Source organism: Synchiropus splendidus, chromosome 15 (assembly GCF_027744825.2).
Source record: "Synchiropus splendidus isolate RoL2022-P1 chromosome 15, RoL_Sspl_1.0, whole genome shotgun sequence".
In the NCBI taxonomy this organism is placed as follows: Eukaryota; Metazoa; Chordata; class Actinopteri; order Syngnathiformes; family Callionymidae; genus Synchiropus; species Synchiropus splendidus.
In genome coordinates, this window is record NC_071348.1 from 6,846,227 (window position 1) to 6,866,667 (window position 20,441).

At 47.8% G+C, this 20,441-nt stretch overlaps 1 protein-coding gene across 2 annotated transcripts; it reads right to left on the reverse strand.

Annotated features, from left to right (window-relative positions):
* Positions 1-47: 47 nt before the first annotated feature.
* Positions 48-18,742, reverse strand: LOC128746694 (collagen alpha-6(VI) chain-like). 2 transcript variants are annotated; one of them, XM_053843920.1, is made up of 38 exons: positions 18,483-18,742; positions 15,124-15,222; positions 13,711-14,298; positions 12,990-13,598; positions 11,467-12,078; positions 10,838-11,395; positions 10,211-10,768; positions 9,269-9,835; positions 8,475-9,041; positions 8,065-8,411; positions 7,915-7,990; positions 7,703-7,845; positions 7,340-7,432; positions 7,170-7,223; positions 6,963-7,034; positions 6,868-6,894; positions 6,744-6,788; positions 6,569-6,622; positions 6,299-6,361; positions 5,938-6,003; positions 5,570-5,623; positions 5,211-5,246; positions 5,074-5,136; positions 4,947-5,009; positions 4,670-4,732; positions 4,154-4,216; positions 3,974-4,024; positions 3,869-3,904; positions 3,419-3,481; positions 3,282-3,344; positions 3,167-3,202; positions 3,068-3,104; positions 2,986-2,997; positions 2,352-2,845; positions 2,135-2,225; positions 1,418-2,068; positions 1,274-1,355; positions 48-1,180 (listed from the first exon to the last, which is right to left on the reverse strand). In XM_053843920.1, the coding sequence occupies exons 2-38, from the start codon at positions 15,197-15,199 to the stop codon at positions 1,021-1,023; spliced, it is 7,293 nt and encodes a 2,430-aa protein (XP_053699895.1). In that variant the 5' UTR covers positions 15,200-15,222; positions 18,483-18,742; the 3' UTR covers positions 48-1,020. The 2 variants fall into 2 exon arrangements, with proteins under 2 accessions (XP_053699895.1, XP_053699896.1); XM_053843921.1 differs by lacking the exons at positions 2,986-2,997; positions 18,483-18,742 and adding an exon at positions 17,461-17,493.
* Positions 18,743-20,441: the final 1,699 nt, after the last annotated feature.

Sequence of the window (20,441 nt, forward strand, 5' to 3'; positions counted from 1 at the left end):
CATGTCAATGGCTCCCCCACAGTTGGGGGTTGAATACACATATGAAGTGCTCAGAGAGTGCAAACCTCCAGCAATAAGGAATCTATTAAAGAACTAGAACTTAATTCCCAAACTCAGGCTCCTTGGTGCAGACTCTGACAATTGTATCACTTGAAAAATTCTTCCAAATTGGGTCCATTTTTTGAACACAGACAGTGGTGTTACCTCATGTCAGTGAGCCCCAAGTAATTTAGTAAAGTGAGTGAAAGAAGCCAGTCATGTAGCACAACATTTTATTGTATATAAAATATTATATTTTGAGGCTTAACAAAAGTTATGTGTTGTTAGGAACCATGACTGAGCCTGACTCGAAGGATGCACTCAATATAACCAGCACATGCTAAGCAATGGTGAAGTAGAGAGTTATCACGATGAATAGAATTGATGTCTTGGGCCCGTGCCAACCTGATCTCCTGAGGGTCCAGGCCCTGGGGCAGCTGCCCCCCCACCCTCCTCGGGCCTTGCGCATTGTCCTGATGAGTTGGTGGACCCGTGTTATTCCTATCATCCTATCATCGAGTGTCCTGAACATCTGCAAGGGACTCAAAGTGGAACACACAAACAGTAATGAATAAACTCACTGTTGTTTTTCCTTGTTTCTTTGGAGCTCTCAACTTCTGGTTCCAGTGATCCACCAGGCTTCAGCAAAACCCACACATATTGAAAACCATCCAGAAGAAACGTCCATGCTGACATGGAGACGGTGTCCAGACCGATTCGCTCAGTGGCTCCTGATCAAACACAGACTTTCGCACTCGTCCTGCGTGCTGAAGCGGTTGTCATTGCCACCGCAGCCGCCGAACCAGAAAGGTTTTTCTTTGCATCTTCAAATTCAGTAGCTTGAGGGACTTAACTACACGTATTTGCTGCTACTGGTAAGTAGCAACACATCCACATTTCAACAGATTGAACTGGGAGAGATGGACACCAAAGGGAAGGGAGGAAAACTAAACCTGAAGGCTCTTCACAGCGCCGCTTAGATCAGAGGGGAGTTGTTAGTGTATGTGAGGTTCTGTTGCGTGTTCCACCTTTCAGATTTGTTCGTGTCAGCGTGTCGACATTCGTCTTTCCTGTCCTAGGTTTGCTCCGTAATCGTACCCTGAATTTGATGGGCACCTGGTCAGCAACATAACCTTCCCGCCTGGAACCAGACCACAACACCTTCTTAATAATCACCATTTCAGGCAGAGTGTTGGCACTGGTGAGGTGTGTGGGTGTTGACTGTGGTCTTCACCTGCTGACTGGTCCTCCATCTTGTCCTGCCAGCTTGTCACATGACCTCTTCACAGCAGGGGGGGGATAAGTATTGATGCCCTCTGAAACAAAACCAAGAGAATGAGACTCGCGCATGACACACTCAGGTGGGGTGGGATCTTACTGTTGAGAGCGGAAAGGAAGACCCTGAAGAAGCGCTGGGTGTAGCCCTGCTCCTCAGACTTCAGCTGGCGCACATGGATCAGGTGCTGGCGGACGGGTCGGCTGGCGAGCTCTTCCACTTGTGTGCGGTTGTAGCGGTCGCCCACCGTCATCACAAAGATCGCCACCCCCTCACACTTGGCCTTCTGGGACATGTAGTGCAGCTTAGCCTGGTCCTGGTAGGCGGTCTGGGTGCCCACCACAGTGAACAAGACCCTTCTCTTGCGGGGCTGCGCTGCCTTCAGCAGAACCTCCTGCAGGCTGAACTCCAGAGTCTGGCCGAGCGCAGAGGAGCTGTGCTGCTGCTGCATGTTCCGGACGAGGTGCTCCCTCATGGCTTCCTGGCTCTGGAAGGCCTGAAGGCCGAACTCTAACTTGGGGTTCAGGCCACTCTGCTGGACCACCGCCACTCGAGCCCCAGGACCGGGCCGACGGGGTTGAGGGCTCACAGCCACCTGCTCCAACACCGAGCCTAGGAGCTGCTGGACCCCAGCGTACTCGTCCGTTTGCACCTCTCTGGAACTGTCCACCACCATGACCAGGTCCACGTCGGCCTCCTGAGGCTTCGGCGGGTCCTGGATAAAGGAACACTCCTCCAAGCGCTGACACGGGTCTGGAAGAAAAGCAGCAACTCATCTCTCCGCTGAACCAACTCCAGCAACAGGAAGCTTGTGCTCACCGTAACAAATGGCACAGTTCCTGATCTTCCTCAGGTCGGCGCTGGCGTCCCTCCCCAGCACCACGAAGATGGAATTCCCAGTGTCGTCAACCTGGGTGGAAGCAGACCCTGTTAGTGTCCACCACAGGATTAGGAAACCATCAGCAGTGAGACCTTCTGAAGAGCTTCACGCTCATGTCTGCCCATAATACAGTAGACAGGAAGGAACTGCTCAAACCTCCAGCGCACGGCTGACCAGTTGCGCATTCTTCAGCGAGATGACGGCAGGGACGATACCCAGGGCACGGTACTCCATGGTGGCGGTGACAATGTCGGCGACATCTTGAACTTGACCTCCAGAGAAGAACACAGCCACCTTCCGCATGATCATTCCAGACCGGATGCGCTTGAAGACATTCTGGCCCACGAAGCGCATGGCCGATCCCAGGTGCCGTTTGTTGGTGCTGCGTTCCAGGGCGATGTTCTTCACTGCCTCGACCAGCTGGGTCTTGCGGCGGTAATCCTGGAAGCGGATCAGGTACTTGGTGAAGGTGCTGTAGGCCACTACGGCCACACGTGCCCCGGTGGGACAGTTGCTCTCAGCAATGCTGATCTCATCCAGTAGGGACAGCAGAGCGGATCGTTGTCTCTCGAAGGCGGCTGGGGTCACATCTTCGGACATGTCCAGGCCGAACACCAGCTCGGTGGGGAAGGACGGGCAGCTGGAGCGATCTGGAGCACAGAAGAGTCAGACTCTTTTGATCCAAGATGAAAAACTTCCCAGTCTCAAATGGACACTAGTGTTGGGAAGCTCCATCGCCTGAAGACATTTGGTTGCTTCAGATCTCCCTGGCATTTAGAGGCGTACGTACCGATGGAACAAGCTGAGGAGGGAAAGAAAGAGCTTAGAGGAGAGAGGCAGACAGGTGAGTGGGTGTGGCTGTGTCTGCTCACCACAGTTGTCTCGGATGTAGGTGATCAGCTCACACTCCTGCAGCGACACGTGACATTAAAACAGGTTTTTGAACGAGAGGATGGATGATGGAAACTTACTGTCTTGCCTGTCTTCCCAGGTGGACCTCGAGGGCCCTGATGCATCAGAGGAACAGTTGTCACTTCACTGCAGTTTCCGACACACTTCACCAAATCTTTCTGAGATAGCACTCACTCTGTGTCCGGGATAACCCGGCTCTCCGACAACACCTGGCTCTCCTGGAATTCCAGAGTTCCCCTGCAGAGACCAGAACCAGGAACCAGAAGTCAGTGATGTGCCGAACGGCTTCTCCCTGGAGACTTGTAACTCACCCCGCGTCCGAGGTTCCCTTTACGCCCCGGGTAACCTTTAGGACCCTGCAGCCCGCTCTCCCCCTGCACACCAGCACAAACACACTTGTGTACAAATGCAGACGAAAGCCCATTGATCTTTCCTTATTTCAAAGGATGAATCACAATGAGACATCAGGAAGTCTGGACACCATCCATCACAGGGAGTTAGCTGTTAGCATGTGGCTGGTGTATTTCTGAGCTGATAGAGAATTAAATAAACATGCTCATGACTCGTCTGTTATCTGGCGTCTCTGTCTGCTTCCGTACAAACAAAATGAGACATTCTGGGTCAGATGACTTCAGCTCCCAGTGAACCGTACTGAAACATTGCGGTACAACAGGGGACTGCGAACTTGTTTCTTTTCTGGGAGACTTGGCTCTAGAAAATGACTTGTCTGCTCTGACTCGAGTGGAGGTGACGGAGCTCACCACAAGTCCAGGGTAGCCAGGATAACCAGGATCACCCTGGAAGACAGGACGGCATTTAAAGAGGCAGCTCCAACATACCAAAAACCAGATGCAACTCCGTCTTACTTTAACGCCCTTTGGTCCTTCGGGTCCATACCCATCTTTCCCATCCTGGCCCTGAAAAACACACATCATTCGGCTAGTCTGAAGACCCAAACCGGTCACTCGAATTCACAAGTTTGTTTATTCATGTGATTCAAATTCCAGTCAGACATTTGTCTTAACGCCAAGAGAACAGGCTCTTACTGGCATTCCTCGAGGACCCATCGAACCCGGAACACCAGCTTCTCCTGGCTCGCCTGGTTGGCCCTGGAAGTAAAATGTCAGTCAGCGTGAGCGGGACCGCACTTGTGGGTTGGGTGATGGTCATCTAGCTGGAGAGTGAGAGGCAATGGTTCTCCGTCACAAATTATTGGATTATTATGTGGTGACAGCGGAGGATGAGGTCCTCCATGGGGAGCTAAAGGCAAAGCTTCCACAGACCAATCTACAGTCCATCAGCGACTCAGAGAAGAGGCGTGGGTAGAACAACTCAGGGCTACCTCAATGAATGTGTTGATCCTGTGTTCTTGACACATGGCTGAGCAACATTTAATCTCGAAATAAAGAATTTGACCTAAAGGGGCTTCCTGTAGAGGAGATCATGGACAGGAACGTTGGATGAGGAGTTGATTGTACCAGGTCGTGAGGTCTCAGATGTGTGTGAAGGTTTGATGTGTGGCTGTGGTTTATTGTATCCTAGGGGTTAGTGGAGAATCTCACCTTCTGTCCGTTGACACCACGACGTCCAGCCAGTCCAAGGTTCCCAGGTGTGCCCTCTGCACCCTGCCATAGAATCAGTCTTGAACTGATGGTTGTTTGCATTTAAGGACTTTTAACTCCCAATAGTAATAAAATGTGTTCTAGACATGTTTATTTTATGTGCATAAGCTCAGGTCTGAGCTTTGCTTCAGTTTCTTACAACTGCAATTCTGTAACAACCAAACTGTCATTTAGAAAAATACATCAGTTTGAGGACCTTGACTCCATGTGAACCGACCTGACGTCCAGGAAGACCAGCTGGACCTCTAGGCCCCTGTAGACCACTTGCTCCTCTGGTACCCTGCACAAGCAGGTCAGAAACATTAGTTAGCTATTCTCTTTCAAGTTGAACGTCAAGCGCTCACCTGTGGACCTGAAGCACCGGGACTACCTCGCACTCCTGGCTCGCCGGGCTTTCCTGGTGGACCCTGCAAGAACCCACAGTAAGTGAATAGTTCCTGTGCAATGACGACCAACAGAGAGATTCTGTTGGTGGCATTACCTTCTTCCCGAGTGGCCCTCGTCTCCCGCCGGGTCCCTGATGAGAGAGAAGCCCAACAAAACAATGAGGACGCTGCGGTCAATGTTCCCGCTCCAGATGTGCAATGAACATCTGGTATGATTTATCATCAGTCGTGGTCTCAATTTATAATTGTTTTTCTTCCTTCACTTTTCTCGACGACGACACAACAATGTCAACGACTGGCTGTACTGAAGGATTGTCATGACAGATTCTAATGAGAACACAGAAACACTAGAAACTATCATGTTGTTACTCCTCGACTGTGTGTCTTGGAAGATGCCGTAAAATGGGCCAATTTCGTTTCATTCTGAATGCCGAATCAAAGATCAACATCTCACCGGGGCTCCGACGATGCCACTCTCGCCAGCATTTCCATCCTCTCCGGGATCACCCTGTGGAGGTACATGGCGATAACACAAGTGGTGAGAGAATCTGAGCAGACCACCATCAACCCCGAACAATGAATCTCGAGTTGCCTTGTTTTAGAAGTAGTTTTCCACCACTGTTTCAGCAGGAGAAGCTGGAGTTGCCTACCTCCAATCAAGATATATTGTTCCTCTTTCCTCAACAGCTCTTGTCACATATCCACAATGTTCACTGAACTGGTTTTCAGATACAACAGTCTTAAGACCACCACACCATCTTCTCAGCTTTGAATCCTGCCCATCACTTCTTATCCATAGACATCAGACATCAAAGTTCTTACCGGTAGACCTTGATTCCCAACCTCTCCTTTGGGCCCCGGCACAGTATTGTCAGTCCCTGGTTCACCCTGTCACAGAAAGACTGAGTCAGTCAGTATCAGGGGAAGCTCCATGTCAGTCCAGATAATAATACAACTAATGCTACTCATATTAATAACTAAGAAACAAAGTATTCCATGTCAAAATAATGTATGACGTGAACAAACAGTTGCCTCTTCTGGTGGTCCATATGTCCATATAGTCTGCTTGGAACAGGACATTTGGAGTCCTTCATATTTTCACAGGAACCATGTGACTGGAAGTGGTTTTCCATCATAGACTCGCAAGTCACAATGAGTGGTAGCTTTAAGTACTGCTACTGACCGGATCTCCTCTCAGTCCTCGCTGTCCGTTCAGACCGCTCGCGCCTCGGCTACCTGGGACGCCCTGAGGATGACAGTTGCACCAGTCAATCATCCAGCTGTGTTTCAAAGGTCGACACCCAACAGTTGGAGTGGAATTCCACTGATGAAAACACTTTCACTGAGGCTGATGAACGAAAGTCAGGAATACAACAGATCATTCTATAGACAGAAGGATGGGGCATGTGACAACAACATATAACAAACTGAAATAAGGAGTAAGTTGCTTTACTGGCTTTCCCGGATGTCCCCTCTCTCCACGACTCCCATCTTTACCCGTCAATCCCTATGAACAGAAGGACTGGATCAGAACCTTCCAGCTGCCACCATGGTGAAACATGCAGTCGAATCAAGTACACAATATCAAAACCAATGTTTGGTCACAAGGATGAATCAATTTTTCCGACCTGCTCTCCATTGACTCCGTCCAGCCCATCCTCTCCGTCCTCACCCTGCAAGAACAGAACTCTCTCACGTTGGAGGAACCTCTGGCCTGCTTCTGGATTTCATCCCAGGAAAAGAGTGACTCACCCTGTCGCCCTGGAGACCCCAGGAGCCCTGAACAAAGACACAACCATCATCATCCACAGCAACAGTAACAGTGTGTGAGTGCCACTGGACCGTACCTTCATTCCTCTGATCCCAGAACAACCCTGGACACCCTGGGGGCCACTTGGTCCTGGTAGGCCCTGCTCGCCCTGCAGGCAACCTAAACTTCAATTCAATTCAATTCTCAACAAGATGATTGTGGTGAGACGAGATTGGTGACACAAGTGATTATGACCCAATGGACCCAGATTAATTTTGCATCCTTGAAAAGAAACAGAACTTACGGCCACACCCTCGCCTCCAGAGAAGCCAGCGTGACCCTTCTGTCCAGGTGCACCCTGAAACAAAAACTCCATCAGGTACACATGAACTCTGTGACAGTTTAATGTTTATCATGGAGAGCTTATCTCATCAACACATGTTGGAGATCGAAAGGTGAGCTCTGTGTTGTTACCTTTTCCCCCGCAGTACCAGGAGATCCTGGGACACCTTTTGGTCCTGCACATTTGCACATGACGTTGCAGCACTCGCGGTCAGCCACAGTATGCTGCATGATGAAGACAGAAGTGACTGATGATACCAGGACACATCGTCGTCCAACACAGAAGAATGTTTACAGTGTCATGCTATAACAATGGTCAAACTGCAATACAATGACAAAGTATCACAACTTCTCAATGTAGAACCACAGGTTCAAATCACACATCACTACAATGTGCAAAACAGGAAAGTACCACTAGGTTCAGGCATTTGACCCAGGCAACTTATATTTGGGTCACTTCAGGATGCAGACTGAACATAGGCATAACTGACTCACAATCTGATCCTGGATGACGCTGCCCACACTGGGCATGTCAATGGTAAGAACCTTGGAACTGAAACCACGGCCAAACTCCATGTTCTGAAGCTCGGATCGGTTCTGGGCTCCCTCCAGTGCAACCACAAGAAGAGCATCGAGCCCTATAACCAAGAGATAAATAACTCACTGCTGTGAGCACAGTTTGACGGAAAATAAGTCTCCTTTATCACCTTGTCGGAGCAGATCTGACTCGTACTTCAGCTTCATCACATCATCGTCCAGTCCATCGGAGAAAACCACGAGAACCTGAAGGTGGAACCACAAGATTAAACTAATAACCAGTCCACTTCTTGAGAGATCTCGCAAGTGTTGGGTCGTACCTTGACCCCAGCCCCAGAATCTTTTTGGAACTTCTCCCCAAAGGATCTGAGCATTGGTATGTTGAAGTATGTGGGCTCCGATGGAGTCAGACTCATGACCTTCTCGACGATGTCCTGATCATAGCTGTGGAATTTGAAGTCATCCAGCAATTTCCCCTGACGATTCAGCACCCTGAATGCAATGTTGGGATTGATGGGGACCGGCTTGGTGCAGCAAAGGGCCGGAATGGACGAGACTTCTCGCACTATTTGCGGCAAGAAAGACCGCAGCTTCGCCTGTTCACCCAGCAAATCACGAGAAGATCTCCTGGTGATATCAAAACCCATTGCAATGTCGATGGTGCATTCTGCGGAGTAAGAGACACATTTTCAGACCACATGGTCCTCAGTGATGGCAACTCTGACCTCACCTTCTTCTTCCCTAGGTTCAGTGCAAATGGTCTCCACCACTCTCTGCTTGATTTCCTGCAAGGAGTTGAAGTCCGGAACAGTGATGTGCCAGTCATCAAAACTAGCTATCTGCCGCAGCTTCTGACTTTGGTCCTTATCGATCCCAATGACAAAGATCTGGACACCCAACTTCTGCAGTTCTTCTACTGGACCTGACACAGGGTCGTCGTCTGACATTCCGTCTGTGATCAGCACCAGGTTCTGAGAGACTACAGAGGAACGGCGCCTCTGTGGGGTTTCGAAGTATGCCCGAACACGCTCCAGCGCCAGACCCATTTTTCTGTCACCACCCTGCTGCACCATGCCCTTAATGCGGTTGGAAATATCCCCTGCATTGTAACTGAGAGAGAACTCGCGCTTCAAGTCACTGCTGAACTGGGCCAGACCCACATGAACAAAATTCTCCTCGATTTGAAAGCTGTCCACCACATCTTGGATAAAATCCTTCATGATGGAGTACTCCTGTTCCGTGATGCTGTCGGACTGATCCACTAGCAGGACCAGGTCTATCTGCAACTGCTCGCAGACTGTGGGAGAAATTGACATTTTCCATTACTTCTGTTGAGAGGATTTACATTTCTGCAACAAAGATCATGAGAAAGTCAACCTGACAGTGACTGATTCGAGAAAATGTATTGACAAACTACAAAAAGCAAAAACATGCATGGTTCTTTCGGTTTCAAGCTGATTCATTGAGGAAAATGTAACAAGGCGATTATTGCTAAAATGAATAACAGGCAGGATCAGCCCTCACCTAGGTTGCTTTCATTGCAGACGGCATCAGCGACAGACTTGAGCAACTGCGGGTCATCAAAGTTGTCAATGTAGTAATGTTTGCCGAATCCAGCCATGATCTTTAGCTGTTCCTTGTCGGCCTTCCCCAACCCTACAGCATAGACATTGATACCCGCATCGCGCAGGGCTATGGACGGCTTCTCTAGGTCGTCGGGGTCAGTCGCTTCTCTGCCTGTGATCACTATGAGAAACTGTGGGACACCGAGGGCCTTCCGTCCACCGTTTACCTTATCAAATGCTTTAAGGGAGAACTCCAGGGCCTTGCCAGTGCTAGCGCCAGTATCTTGGCGGGGAGGCGTTAGACTGGAGATTGCTTGTAGAACATCACGGCTGGAATCACACTCCTTGAAGGTGAAGACGGACGTCACGTCTGTGGAGTAGAGGATTACTCCAAACTGGGTGTAGTCGTTGCCCACATTGGTCTGGCTCACGACGGAAGCCATAAATGTCTGCATGCTCTGGAACGCTTTGTCATTGATGCTGCCAGACCCATCGACAAGGAAGATGATGTCTGATTTCTTGCACTCTGTAGGCAGAAAGACAAGGAGTTGAGGACCTTACTCCAAACTGCAGCTCAGGTCTTGACCTAGTTATTCATCTCTGAATCATCTACAGACTAGAGGCGGTTGAGCAGACCTGTGTCTCATGACAGACTTAAAACCACAAACTGTACTGTGTATGTACTGTGACATGATCCACAGAATATCATACTATGAGGAGACAGACCTCAGAGTACCGGACACAAGAACGCAGGAGACCAGGGCAAGGCCATGAATACGCATAATGTGTGACTCCAGTCCACAGATGATCCAACTTAACAGTTAATCCAGGATTTCTGATTTGCCCAAGAAGCCAGACGGAGACTTGAAAGGTATTGTTCAGCGAGTGTGGCGATACTTACTTTTATCAAAACAGATATCCAGAGCAATTCGACTCTCCAGCTCCCTGAGAGCGTCATAGTCTCTCTCTATAAAAACCTTCTCGTCTGTCCCGCTGATCTGGAGGAGCTCATTACGGTTAACGTCCACCACTCCAATGGAGTAGATGGTGACTCCCTTTTCCCTCAGAGCAGCAGCAGGTTTTTTTACTTGATCCTGTGACCTTCCATCTGTGAGTGTTACCATAATCTGTTTCTTATTCGGGCGTCCTCCTTTGGCAGGCTCAAAATAGTCCAGCGTCCGGTGAAGGGCCAAACCAGTCCTTGTGCCAGCACCAATTTGCTCCATAGCATTAATGGCTGTCTTCAGTTCCTCTTTGGTGAAGTAGAGATCCAGCCGAAACTCCAGCTTTGGCTCATCTGCGAACTGCATGGCACCTACATGGGTTTTATTTCTTCCAATGCTGGACCTGCCGACCAGATCCATCATGAACATTTTCATTTTAATGTAGTCATCTGCTGTTTTGATGCTACCGGAGCTGTCAACCAAGAAGAAGATGTCGCGTGGCACATCATCGCATGCTGTCAACAGAAGCAAAAAGACGTTTGGATCACAATTAGCTAGTGTGAATGCCACTCTGTTCAACTTACCATGCAGGAGGCAGATGCCTCTGACGATGTTGGTGCTAATATCACCCAGGTCATGAAAATTGTTGATTGAAAAAAACCTCTTTTCATCACCACAAATCTCCTTCAGCTCAGCTTCTCCAACATTTTTTATTCCAATCGAATAGACAGTGACTCCCTCTGTCCTCAGCTTATCAGCAGGCGCCTTCACATCATCTGCGGATTGTCCATCAGTAATGACCACCAGGTGCTGCTTCACCTGATGGCCACGTGTTTTCGCTGCTTGTTGGAATTGCGAAAACATCAATTCCAGGGCTTTTCCTGTCTTGCTTCCACCTTCAAGCTGTTTTATCTCACTCAGGGCTTTGACTAGAGCTTGAGCGTCTTTCTGCACAGTCAGGTCAAATTCTAGGTTTGGATCACCTGAGTATCTCACGACCAATCTAACGTTCTTTGGGCCAATGCGGAAATTTGTTGCGAACTTCGTCATGAACTTCTGCAAGTCTTCCAAGTCTTTGGGATCAATGCTTCCCGAGAGGCAGATGAGGAAGAAGATGTCAGCTTCCTCAGCTCTTTCGCATGCTGGAAGAGAAAAGGAAACATTTCAACATTATTTGCTTCAATCCAAGAGAAAAGTGGTGTACAACACAAACCTCTTTTGACTCTGCTTCTTCTGCTTGAGACAGTCTTGGCCTCTCGATTGATGTTGATACAGAGAGCAGTTGGCAGTTTTTGCGTTACTGACTTCAGTGCGTCAAAGCTGTCCACGTTGAATATGTAATTGCGAGGTGGGTGAGACACAATCTCTGTTAACTCTTCCTCATTAGCATTGACTCCGATTGCATAGAGAGTCACCCCTGAACGTCGAAGGCTGGCGGCCTCTCTAGTGACGTTGTACTGCGACCCTCTGTCTGTGATCAAAATTGCAATCTGCTGCACCCCCACGCGTTTCCTACTTCCCTTCTCCTTGGTGAAAACTTTCTCCTCTGCAAACTCAAAAGCAGCCGCCATGTTGGTACTGCGCCCACGGTACGGAAGGATTTTTATGTACTTCAGCAATTCCTTCTTGTCTTCGAAGGAGTTGAGAAACACATCTGAAGACGCCCGATCGCTGAGCACAATGCCAACTCTGACGAGGTTCGGCTTTATCTCGAGATCATTCACGACAGAGTACAGGAAAGAGCGGACATGGTTGAAGTTTTGCTCCTGGGTACTTCCAGAGTCGACAATGAAGACAATGTCCGCCAGGTTAGCTGCTTTGCAATCTGCAGGAAGAGCAAATCATGAGAATACAGGTGCTTACTGAGGCCCTCTCACATCTTCATCCTTCAGCCTGTCATGATTTGACGTGCACATTTCAAACTGTAACTCTGTCAATGTTTATCCCACCTAGACTATTCAAACCTCACAGCACTTGTGCTGCAGCACCCCCCCAAATACAGATTCACCAACACTTGCCAAGAGCTCATGTAGAAAAATGCGGGATGGGATGAGTATAGTTGGCTATACGGCTGCTTAAGTCGCCCCAATGATTCAATAATAATCATTCGTCAATTGAATTCATAATTCACTGTTTAATACAGCAATGAGTCGAGTAAGTTGGAGTGAGGTTAAGCATAGTTTGGTCACGTTTTTCACAGTCAGCATGGTCAAGGACTTCAAGATTGGTGGACCACATTGTGTCAGTATGGCAATGAGACCATTCATCCTAACAGGAGCTGTACCAGAGTCAAGTTCCCAACAATAAGTCAGATAATTCAGAGAATTGCATGTTCAAGAACTCAACTTCTCATGGTCCTGTGTGAGTAAGATGTGTCCTGGAGTCAGACTCAAGTTACAAATCTCCATCACAGCTGTAGTTATGTGGCTGACTTGAATAGGTGTTATGTAATATACAAGTACACATCATTTTTCGAACACAAACATTTGTACCGACCATTCAGGAGTTATTGCACTGAGAAGCACGAATAACTCTTGAACCCTCGGGAGCTTCTCTGTATTCAGTCCAAGGGCAGAAATGCTAAGGACTACTGTAGTAATAGTTTCTCCATAAGATAAAACTTTGAAGAAATACAGCAATTCAAGATGCATGTCAAATCATGTCAGTATTGTTACAATCCTCAATAAGCGGCACAGTTCATACAGCCTTGAGGACCTGACTAAAATCTTGTCTTACTTCCTTCAGTGACCTCCAGCTCCTTCTCCTGACTTTCAAAGACAGTCTTCAGTCTGGTAGCGGCAGTGTCGTCGACAGAAGAGTAATGCAACCGGGGCGAGGCCACAAGCTTCAGCTGATGTGTGTTGACATCAAGTGTAGCACCAGCAACTTCATCGGTGGAACCAGCATTCAATGACACCACCGTCACTCCTGCATCTTTGATCAAGCGTGCCTCACTGTACACAGAGTCGCTGGACTCTTGTCCACTCAGAAGTACCAGGATTTGGCGATAGCCCGGATCAACTCGACCTCCTGCTTCAACAGAGAAAAGGTTCTCTTTGACATACTTCAGGGCAGCTCCCAGGTTTCGAGGCTCATTGGCTTGAGGTTTACGTAGGCGAAACTTCCTGAATGCTCTTAGAGTGTCCTCTTTGGTTTGGTAAGTGTTCAGTTGAAATTCTACTTTGGTTTCTTTTGCGTACTGGGCCAGTCCGATGCGGTAAGCAGCACTGCCGATGTTAAGTTGGCTGATCAGACGAACAATAGTTCCGCGCGTCTGCTGGAACTCTGTTGGACTGATTCCACTGTCGATCAGGAAGACAATGTCTGCAAAAGTCTCGGCCAAAGCTGAAAAAGAAGAACAAACATGAGGCTGTGTGGTATTGACATTATACAGAGAAGACTTCGCATTGGATGACAGGACAAGAGTTATTGTGATGGTGTCACGTGGTGGCCTCACCTAGCTTCTGGTCTTTGATGGAGACACAAACCGTTTGTAGCAGAGCATCAGTCAGCCACTTTAAAGACTGGAAGCTGTCAATGTAGGAACTGAAGCGACTAGACGGCTGGTTGGCTATGTCGCTCAGCTGCTTCTGGTTTGCGTCACCCACCCCAATGCTGAAAACAATAACTCCATGATCTCTCATCTCCTTCGACGGCACCACCACGTCATCAATGGACTCTCCATCAGTGATGACCACAGCGATCTGAGGAACACGCTGGCTGGCTCGACTCCCAGCCTCTTCTTTGAAATACATTTCCCTGGTGAAGTTGATGGCCTTGCCTGTTTCTGTTCCCCCTCCGCGGTATTGAAAGCTGTCGATTGCATTTAGTAAAGATGTATTGTCCATGTGGTCCTTCAGCAGAAACTCCTGGTACGGTTCATTGCTGTACTGTACTAAACCCACTCGAACCTTGTCCGGACCGATGTCAAGGCCGTTCACCAAGTTTTGAAGGAACCCACGGACCTCCTGAAAGTTGTTGGGTCCGATGCTGGAGGATCCGTCCACCACAAAGACGATGTCAGCTTCTGTTGCCTCGCCACATTCTGGAGGAAAGGAAGCAGGGAAACTGTCGAAACTCAAAGCTCGTGATAGAGGAAAAAATAACTGTATCTGGACTATTTGAGCTTAAGCCACAGATCACATCCATGTGAAAGAACTGCGGCGGGTAAAGAACCAATGTGTTTGACAAAGCAGCTCATATGAAGCAGCTGAGTAATCCGGAGAGCTACGGTACAAGCTTTGATATTCTATAAAATCCAATAGGATGATCTTGTATAACAGTGAGCAAAAATTGGAATAGCGCCAGTGCCAGCTGTGGAGCAGTGTTTCAGATACAGCCCGTGGAGGTGGAGTCCCTACCAAAGACAGAAAGAGCAAAGGAGCAGTTGACAGTAGTTAAGGAGCATTGCTGCATGAATGTACTTGGAAACACCAATGTCAGAAAGCGCTGGTGGAAGTGTGCCTGTCAGTGCTGGTTGACACACCAGCATTGACTCGCTTGTGTGACTGGACAATACTAGTCACGCCAATCGCACCTTTTGCATGTGTGGGGATCTTGTACTTCTATCGTTGTGAGAATGAGAATATGACATTTTAACCAACATAGGGAGGACATTTTGGCTGGGACCCAAGTTTAAAGTTAATAACTAAGTTATTATACTTAGGTTAGAGTTTGGTTAAGAGCTATGGTTAAGTTTAACCATTTGTTTTGGACGGTTACGTTTAGAGAGGCTACAGTGAGTGTTATACGAAGATAGAAAAACAAACGTGTGTGAGAAAGAGAGACCATGCTTCCTCTTGTGCATCTGAATGATGTTATACATGCTGGTATGCAGGAAATGAAATGATCAGTGTCTAATAACACCCACTTGTCTCCTGCGCATTGGCGCCACAGGAACAGGCTGCGAGGACGAGGGCGAGGAGAAGACTCCGCTTAGCCTCCATACTGCTCTCGGGTTTCTGTCATCCTGAGAACAAAGAAACAGATGAGTTAACCACAAGTGAAGAGGACTGCAGGCAAGCCTCGAAACTCACAGGCAGCCCCAAGAAAGTCTCAGCAAAATGACAGTGTGAGCATAGCAAGCGATTATCTGTCACAAATGGTATCCATCACTAATAACTGCCATCTCTCTTTCAGAGCTCAGTGATTCTGGAGAGACTCAGAGTGCAACCACCGGTCCTCCGCATTGAGAGAAGCCAGTTAAGGTACTCTTGAAGAGGACATGTCCAACTGTGAGTCCACTGCATTTCGGTCAGCGCGGAGAAGAAAAGGAAAGTCTGGCCTCTGCTCCAGTGGAAAATGAATGGAAGGGTGAAGGGTGAATAAAACCATTCATCCATTTATTTATCTGACACTTGTTGGTGTACCATCTTAAAATGTGTCATCTCAGGAGTCCTCAGTAAAAAAATCTATCTGGGCTAGATTATTTACAGGACTGTAACCACAAGATGTCGCTCAAACTCTGTACTGACAAGCAACTGGCCTTCCTGTTTATCTGTACATTACATATCTTTTATTCGTCCCACAGTGGGGAAATTCAACAATGGGGCATTTCTTTTCAAAACCAGGATCCATATGGTTCCACTTACTGACTAATGGTGCTGCATCCTGCAGGCTGTCTGGATTCAAGTCCCATTGTGTTCATTTCACTGGAGAGAACTCAAGTCACAGCCAAAACAATCCTCAGCTTCAAGTGTAAAGGGAGGTCAGTGCTTAGTATGTGGTTCTTGGATGTGCAAGTTTTACGCTTGGATGCTGAAAAAAGCAGTTACGCTCGGCTGCACATGTGGACAAGGGGGAGCAAGCCTGCAGCTTGTTTTGAATAATCATAAATCCTTATCTTAGTTCAGTGCAATAGCTATCCAGACTCAGGAATAACAGGATCCAGCAGCGGACACCTTCGTATCACAGGTTCCAAACTGGATCTGAACAGACAGATGGTATCCCAGTGCAGGTCTTGGGTACCCAGGGTATGGTGACGTAACTGCTCTGGAATTGCAGATGAAAAGACCAAGTATTACGTAATTACGATCTTTTTCCCACATGCCACCATGTTCAAGTTCCAGCCAGACTGGAGGCACTACAAGAGTTTGGAATTGTCTTTTAGGAGGGTAGCCATGTCCCCTGAAGAACAGTGAGTGTGACCAGCTTTAGTCTATCAGGGCATTGGCAAACTAAAGAAAATAAATCAAACTGATGTGAGAAAGGAGGACCAACGACAACAGCATCCGCAACACACATCTCCGCCCCAACAATACATGAGCACATTACCGGTGCTTCACAGAGACCCACTAACAACAACAGTGGACTGGACCTAGTCCTCTGCAGCTGCAATAAACACATGACTATTTCCAGCCAATAATGACATTAAAGTTACTCATCCAAGTCACAGTGTGTTACTATTTTTTGTCATTTCCTCTCAGTAATAACTGATATTTAGACATATATTCAAACAAAAAAAACATGAGTTGGCAGAAACATATAGATTTGATCTTCATCTGAAACAAAACAAAGCTTCCCATCATTTACTGGGAGTGATTTTCTGCTTTTCATCGCCATTCTGAAGAATTAACAAAAAAAAAAAAAACATTCCAAAAAGTGGACCATGTGAAGCTAACCACAAAATAACACCACATTAAACTTGTGATCTTGAGACTATACTCCGAGTCCAACAGTAAATGACCCGCTTACCTGACCTAACTACCTTACTAAAGAGGGACAAAATATGAGGATGTGGATGCAAGTAACACAGAACAGAACCCTTGGTGTGAAAGCACCCTAAGTGAACGAATGTGTGTGTGTGCATGAGTCACAATTGAATTTGGTCTTTAACACCCAGATCTCATCACTTAAAAGAATTGACAGACATGAATAAAAACATTTTGGTATTAAGACCATGAAAGACAACAGCAACATGCCAGAGCATCAGAGGGACACATTCACACGTATATGCACAAACAGTGACCAGAACTCAGTTTCTCCTGATGCACATGCAGCACAGAGCGAATAAAACTGTTGAACGGTATCAGTGTTTTGTACAGTGGATTCTAGAAGCAGAGATCAAAGTAAACCGTGCTTCTCTATGGAGATGACTTCTAGACTTCTTTTTCTTTGGTTGAAACACAAACACCACAGGCAACATGACGACAGCAGCCACTGTCTGAACACTAAATCATGGGCGACAACATCGATTTATGTTTCTCACCTGCAGAGACATTTCGACGCGTCTCGAGTTGTTTAAGCAACAGGTGCTAAATTCTCGCACGTTTGAGGCGCGCGCCATCGTGTGGCCGGAAGGTGTCACTACGTCGGGATCACACAACACGCTACAGTCATCATGTGCAGCTTCAATGGCAGATTGAATGAGAATGACATTTGCTGAGACCCACCAGACAATGTGGTGGACAGTCATGCCTGAAAACAGAAGCCGAAAGGTTTCCTGGCGTGTAAGTGCGTAATGTCTTCAGTTATCCTTCTATGGCCTCCAGTCTCGACAGGAACGCGGCTGGAAATCGGCTTTTCTCTTTCGCTCTCATCTCCAGACTCCAGTCTTTTAAATTCATGAGCTGTGCCCCAGGACAACTTACACTGGGGCTTTCTACTCTTTATTGATGCAGCCCAACTCCAAGTCAGATTCTACAGTTATTATACTCATTCGCTTGCTGCAGGAAGCTATTTTTTTGGCGTTGTGTGTATGATGAATTGACCAGAACCAGCACTGACCTCTTCAAGTTCATTAGCAGGGAAGTTCTGGTATAAGATCAGAAAGAAATCACCTAGAATTTGGACCGAAGCAGCTCAACTATGGAAGTGACATCATTCCCCTCAAGAGTTCTTGGTCTGAAGTTTAACCCTTTCATACCACTATAGGAGAATATTGACCCATACCGGGCCTGTTTCCACATGTCCACATGTTGTAATGAAATACAACTCATTTGAAGTGAAACTCTGCAGTATTGTGGGTAAATACATCACACGTGACGGTTGTAAGTAAAGGCCACACATTGCATTAGGGTCACGTATGACTCATTCACCAATCACTGAAACATCTGGCTCAGCATCTCCTCTTCTCCACTGGAATGCTTCACTGCAAACGTTCTGTCGATTGTTAAGAGTGAACCAACACCATGGCAGTGAGGGAGGAATGATGTGAAGACAGACATACACACAGAAACCCTCGGGTTAAAGCATTGAGATCTGAGGAGAATAAACACAGGAGGTTCTCACCGGTGAGCAGTGCTGCGTCCCCGCTGTCTGCCACTCCTCGCTGCAGTCTTCCAGCATTTAGGCTGGCTCACAGTTCTCAGGAAACTCCCCCGGATGAAGAACCCGCCCACTGATCCTGTACAGTCCAGACTCTTCACACTGGAGTGACGAAGTTCTCATTGTGCACTCTGAACCTGCGGGAGCAAACAGGTCATCACTGAAAGTCCAGTCATCACAGATCTTTTAACTTTGTGCCCCAAAGTGATGGACGGCAACTGTTGGATGAGACTGGGCGGCCATGACGTCATCCATCGTGTCTGGAGCAGGTTTCACGACAGCTGCATCTTTCTACTGCAGCTCTCTCCTCCTTTATCACAAACGTGGAGTAGGTCGACGAGACTACATGTCCAGCTGAACCGCCGACCCTGAGGTTCTTGAGTTCCGCCCTAAACCCATCTCCTCCAAACACATTAGACAGACCTCGACACAGAGAAGACTGATAAAAGCTGAGCTGTTACACAATGTGTGTTAATGTTCAGAGCTGCAAAGGTGCACATGCTTCTTGTTTGGAGGTTTGTTTCTTGTGTGCAGTCTGAATGTGCATTGTGAACATGCACTTTTGCTTTCCATCTGTGTATCTGTGTCCTTGTTCCTTTCTCAGTGGAGTCTGGCTTCAGTTTGTATATAGTCGTGCCTGCTTTTGTCATCAGTGTGTGACTGAGTGCCGGTTCACCATGCTTGTGCCACACCGCTTGCTCTGAGTGTCGACACGTTGGCCCTGTATACAGCACTGTGTTCCCTGTTTCAACAGCTGGATCTCATCTGCCGACTGCTGAGGATCATGAGTTCATTTTCCTGAGAAATCTGAGGTTCCCTCGCAGCCAAAATGGCATTCTCCTTTAAGCACTTACTTTTAACTGTGCTGGCAAGGACAGGCCGCTGTGGGAGTGAGACCTAATCATCTGCAGCAGTTGGCGCGGCCATTTGTTCAGCACCAAATCCCGCGCACCGAACATCTGCACGCTGGCGCTCTCTCTCTCTCCCTACAGTATTTCTCTTTCGATTGGATCACATGCATGAATGAATTGAACTGAAAAAACACCTGTCGAAGTGAAAAGGAAGTCGCTCTTTCATGGAAGCGCTAGAACAGCCAACCAACAAGATGGCGGCACTGGGGATCCACGGAACAAAGTAAAGCTGATGTGGACGTAATCGGTGTCAAGCTGGTACGAAATATAGAGCGCTGGAATCTGTGGACACTGGGGATCAAAAAGGAAGAGGGAGTAATCTTGCCTCCTCGGATGACAACCATACAACTGGGTTCACAAGAGGAACACAAGGTGCGATATCATCCAATTCACTCAAAGGTCACGCCGTGTCTGACGGCTGCCGGCTTCATGGAGGACCTCACCGGTTGCCCAAAGATTCAACCGTTCTGAAACAGACGGTTCAGGGAGTCCATTTCCACACCATTGAAGGCCCTGTCATGGTGCCCCCTCTGTGGCCCCTGAAGATGCCCATCACCCTGCATTAGAGGGACGCTTGATTTACATGTTGAATATGGGACTGTTGGACATTAACAGGGTCGCGTGGCCACGCTGACTCATGTTTTGTTGTTGTGTTAGGGCTTCATACTGGATCATACTGCAGTTATCCACTGCACAAGACTGAGCAGGAATTCCAGCATGAGAAAGGTGGTTATTGCTCTTCACTGGTTGGTCAGTTCAGTTTGAATTTGAGGGGACATTGCCTTTGTTTGGGCTCCCCGCCCCCACCATTTTACAGTCAAGTTTTACTGGTTCAGATGCCCCAGATGTTTCTCTTCGGAATGTGACCATGGTGATCATCAGGAGATCAGCCAAGATTCAATCTCACCGGGGTCGTCCACACATCCGACACATCCGACTCACATGTTTGTTTTCTGGGGATCAAAAAGAACACTCCAATTCCTCCTCTTGTGATTCTTAAACAAATCAGTCT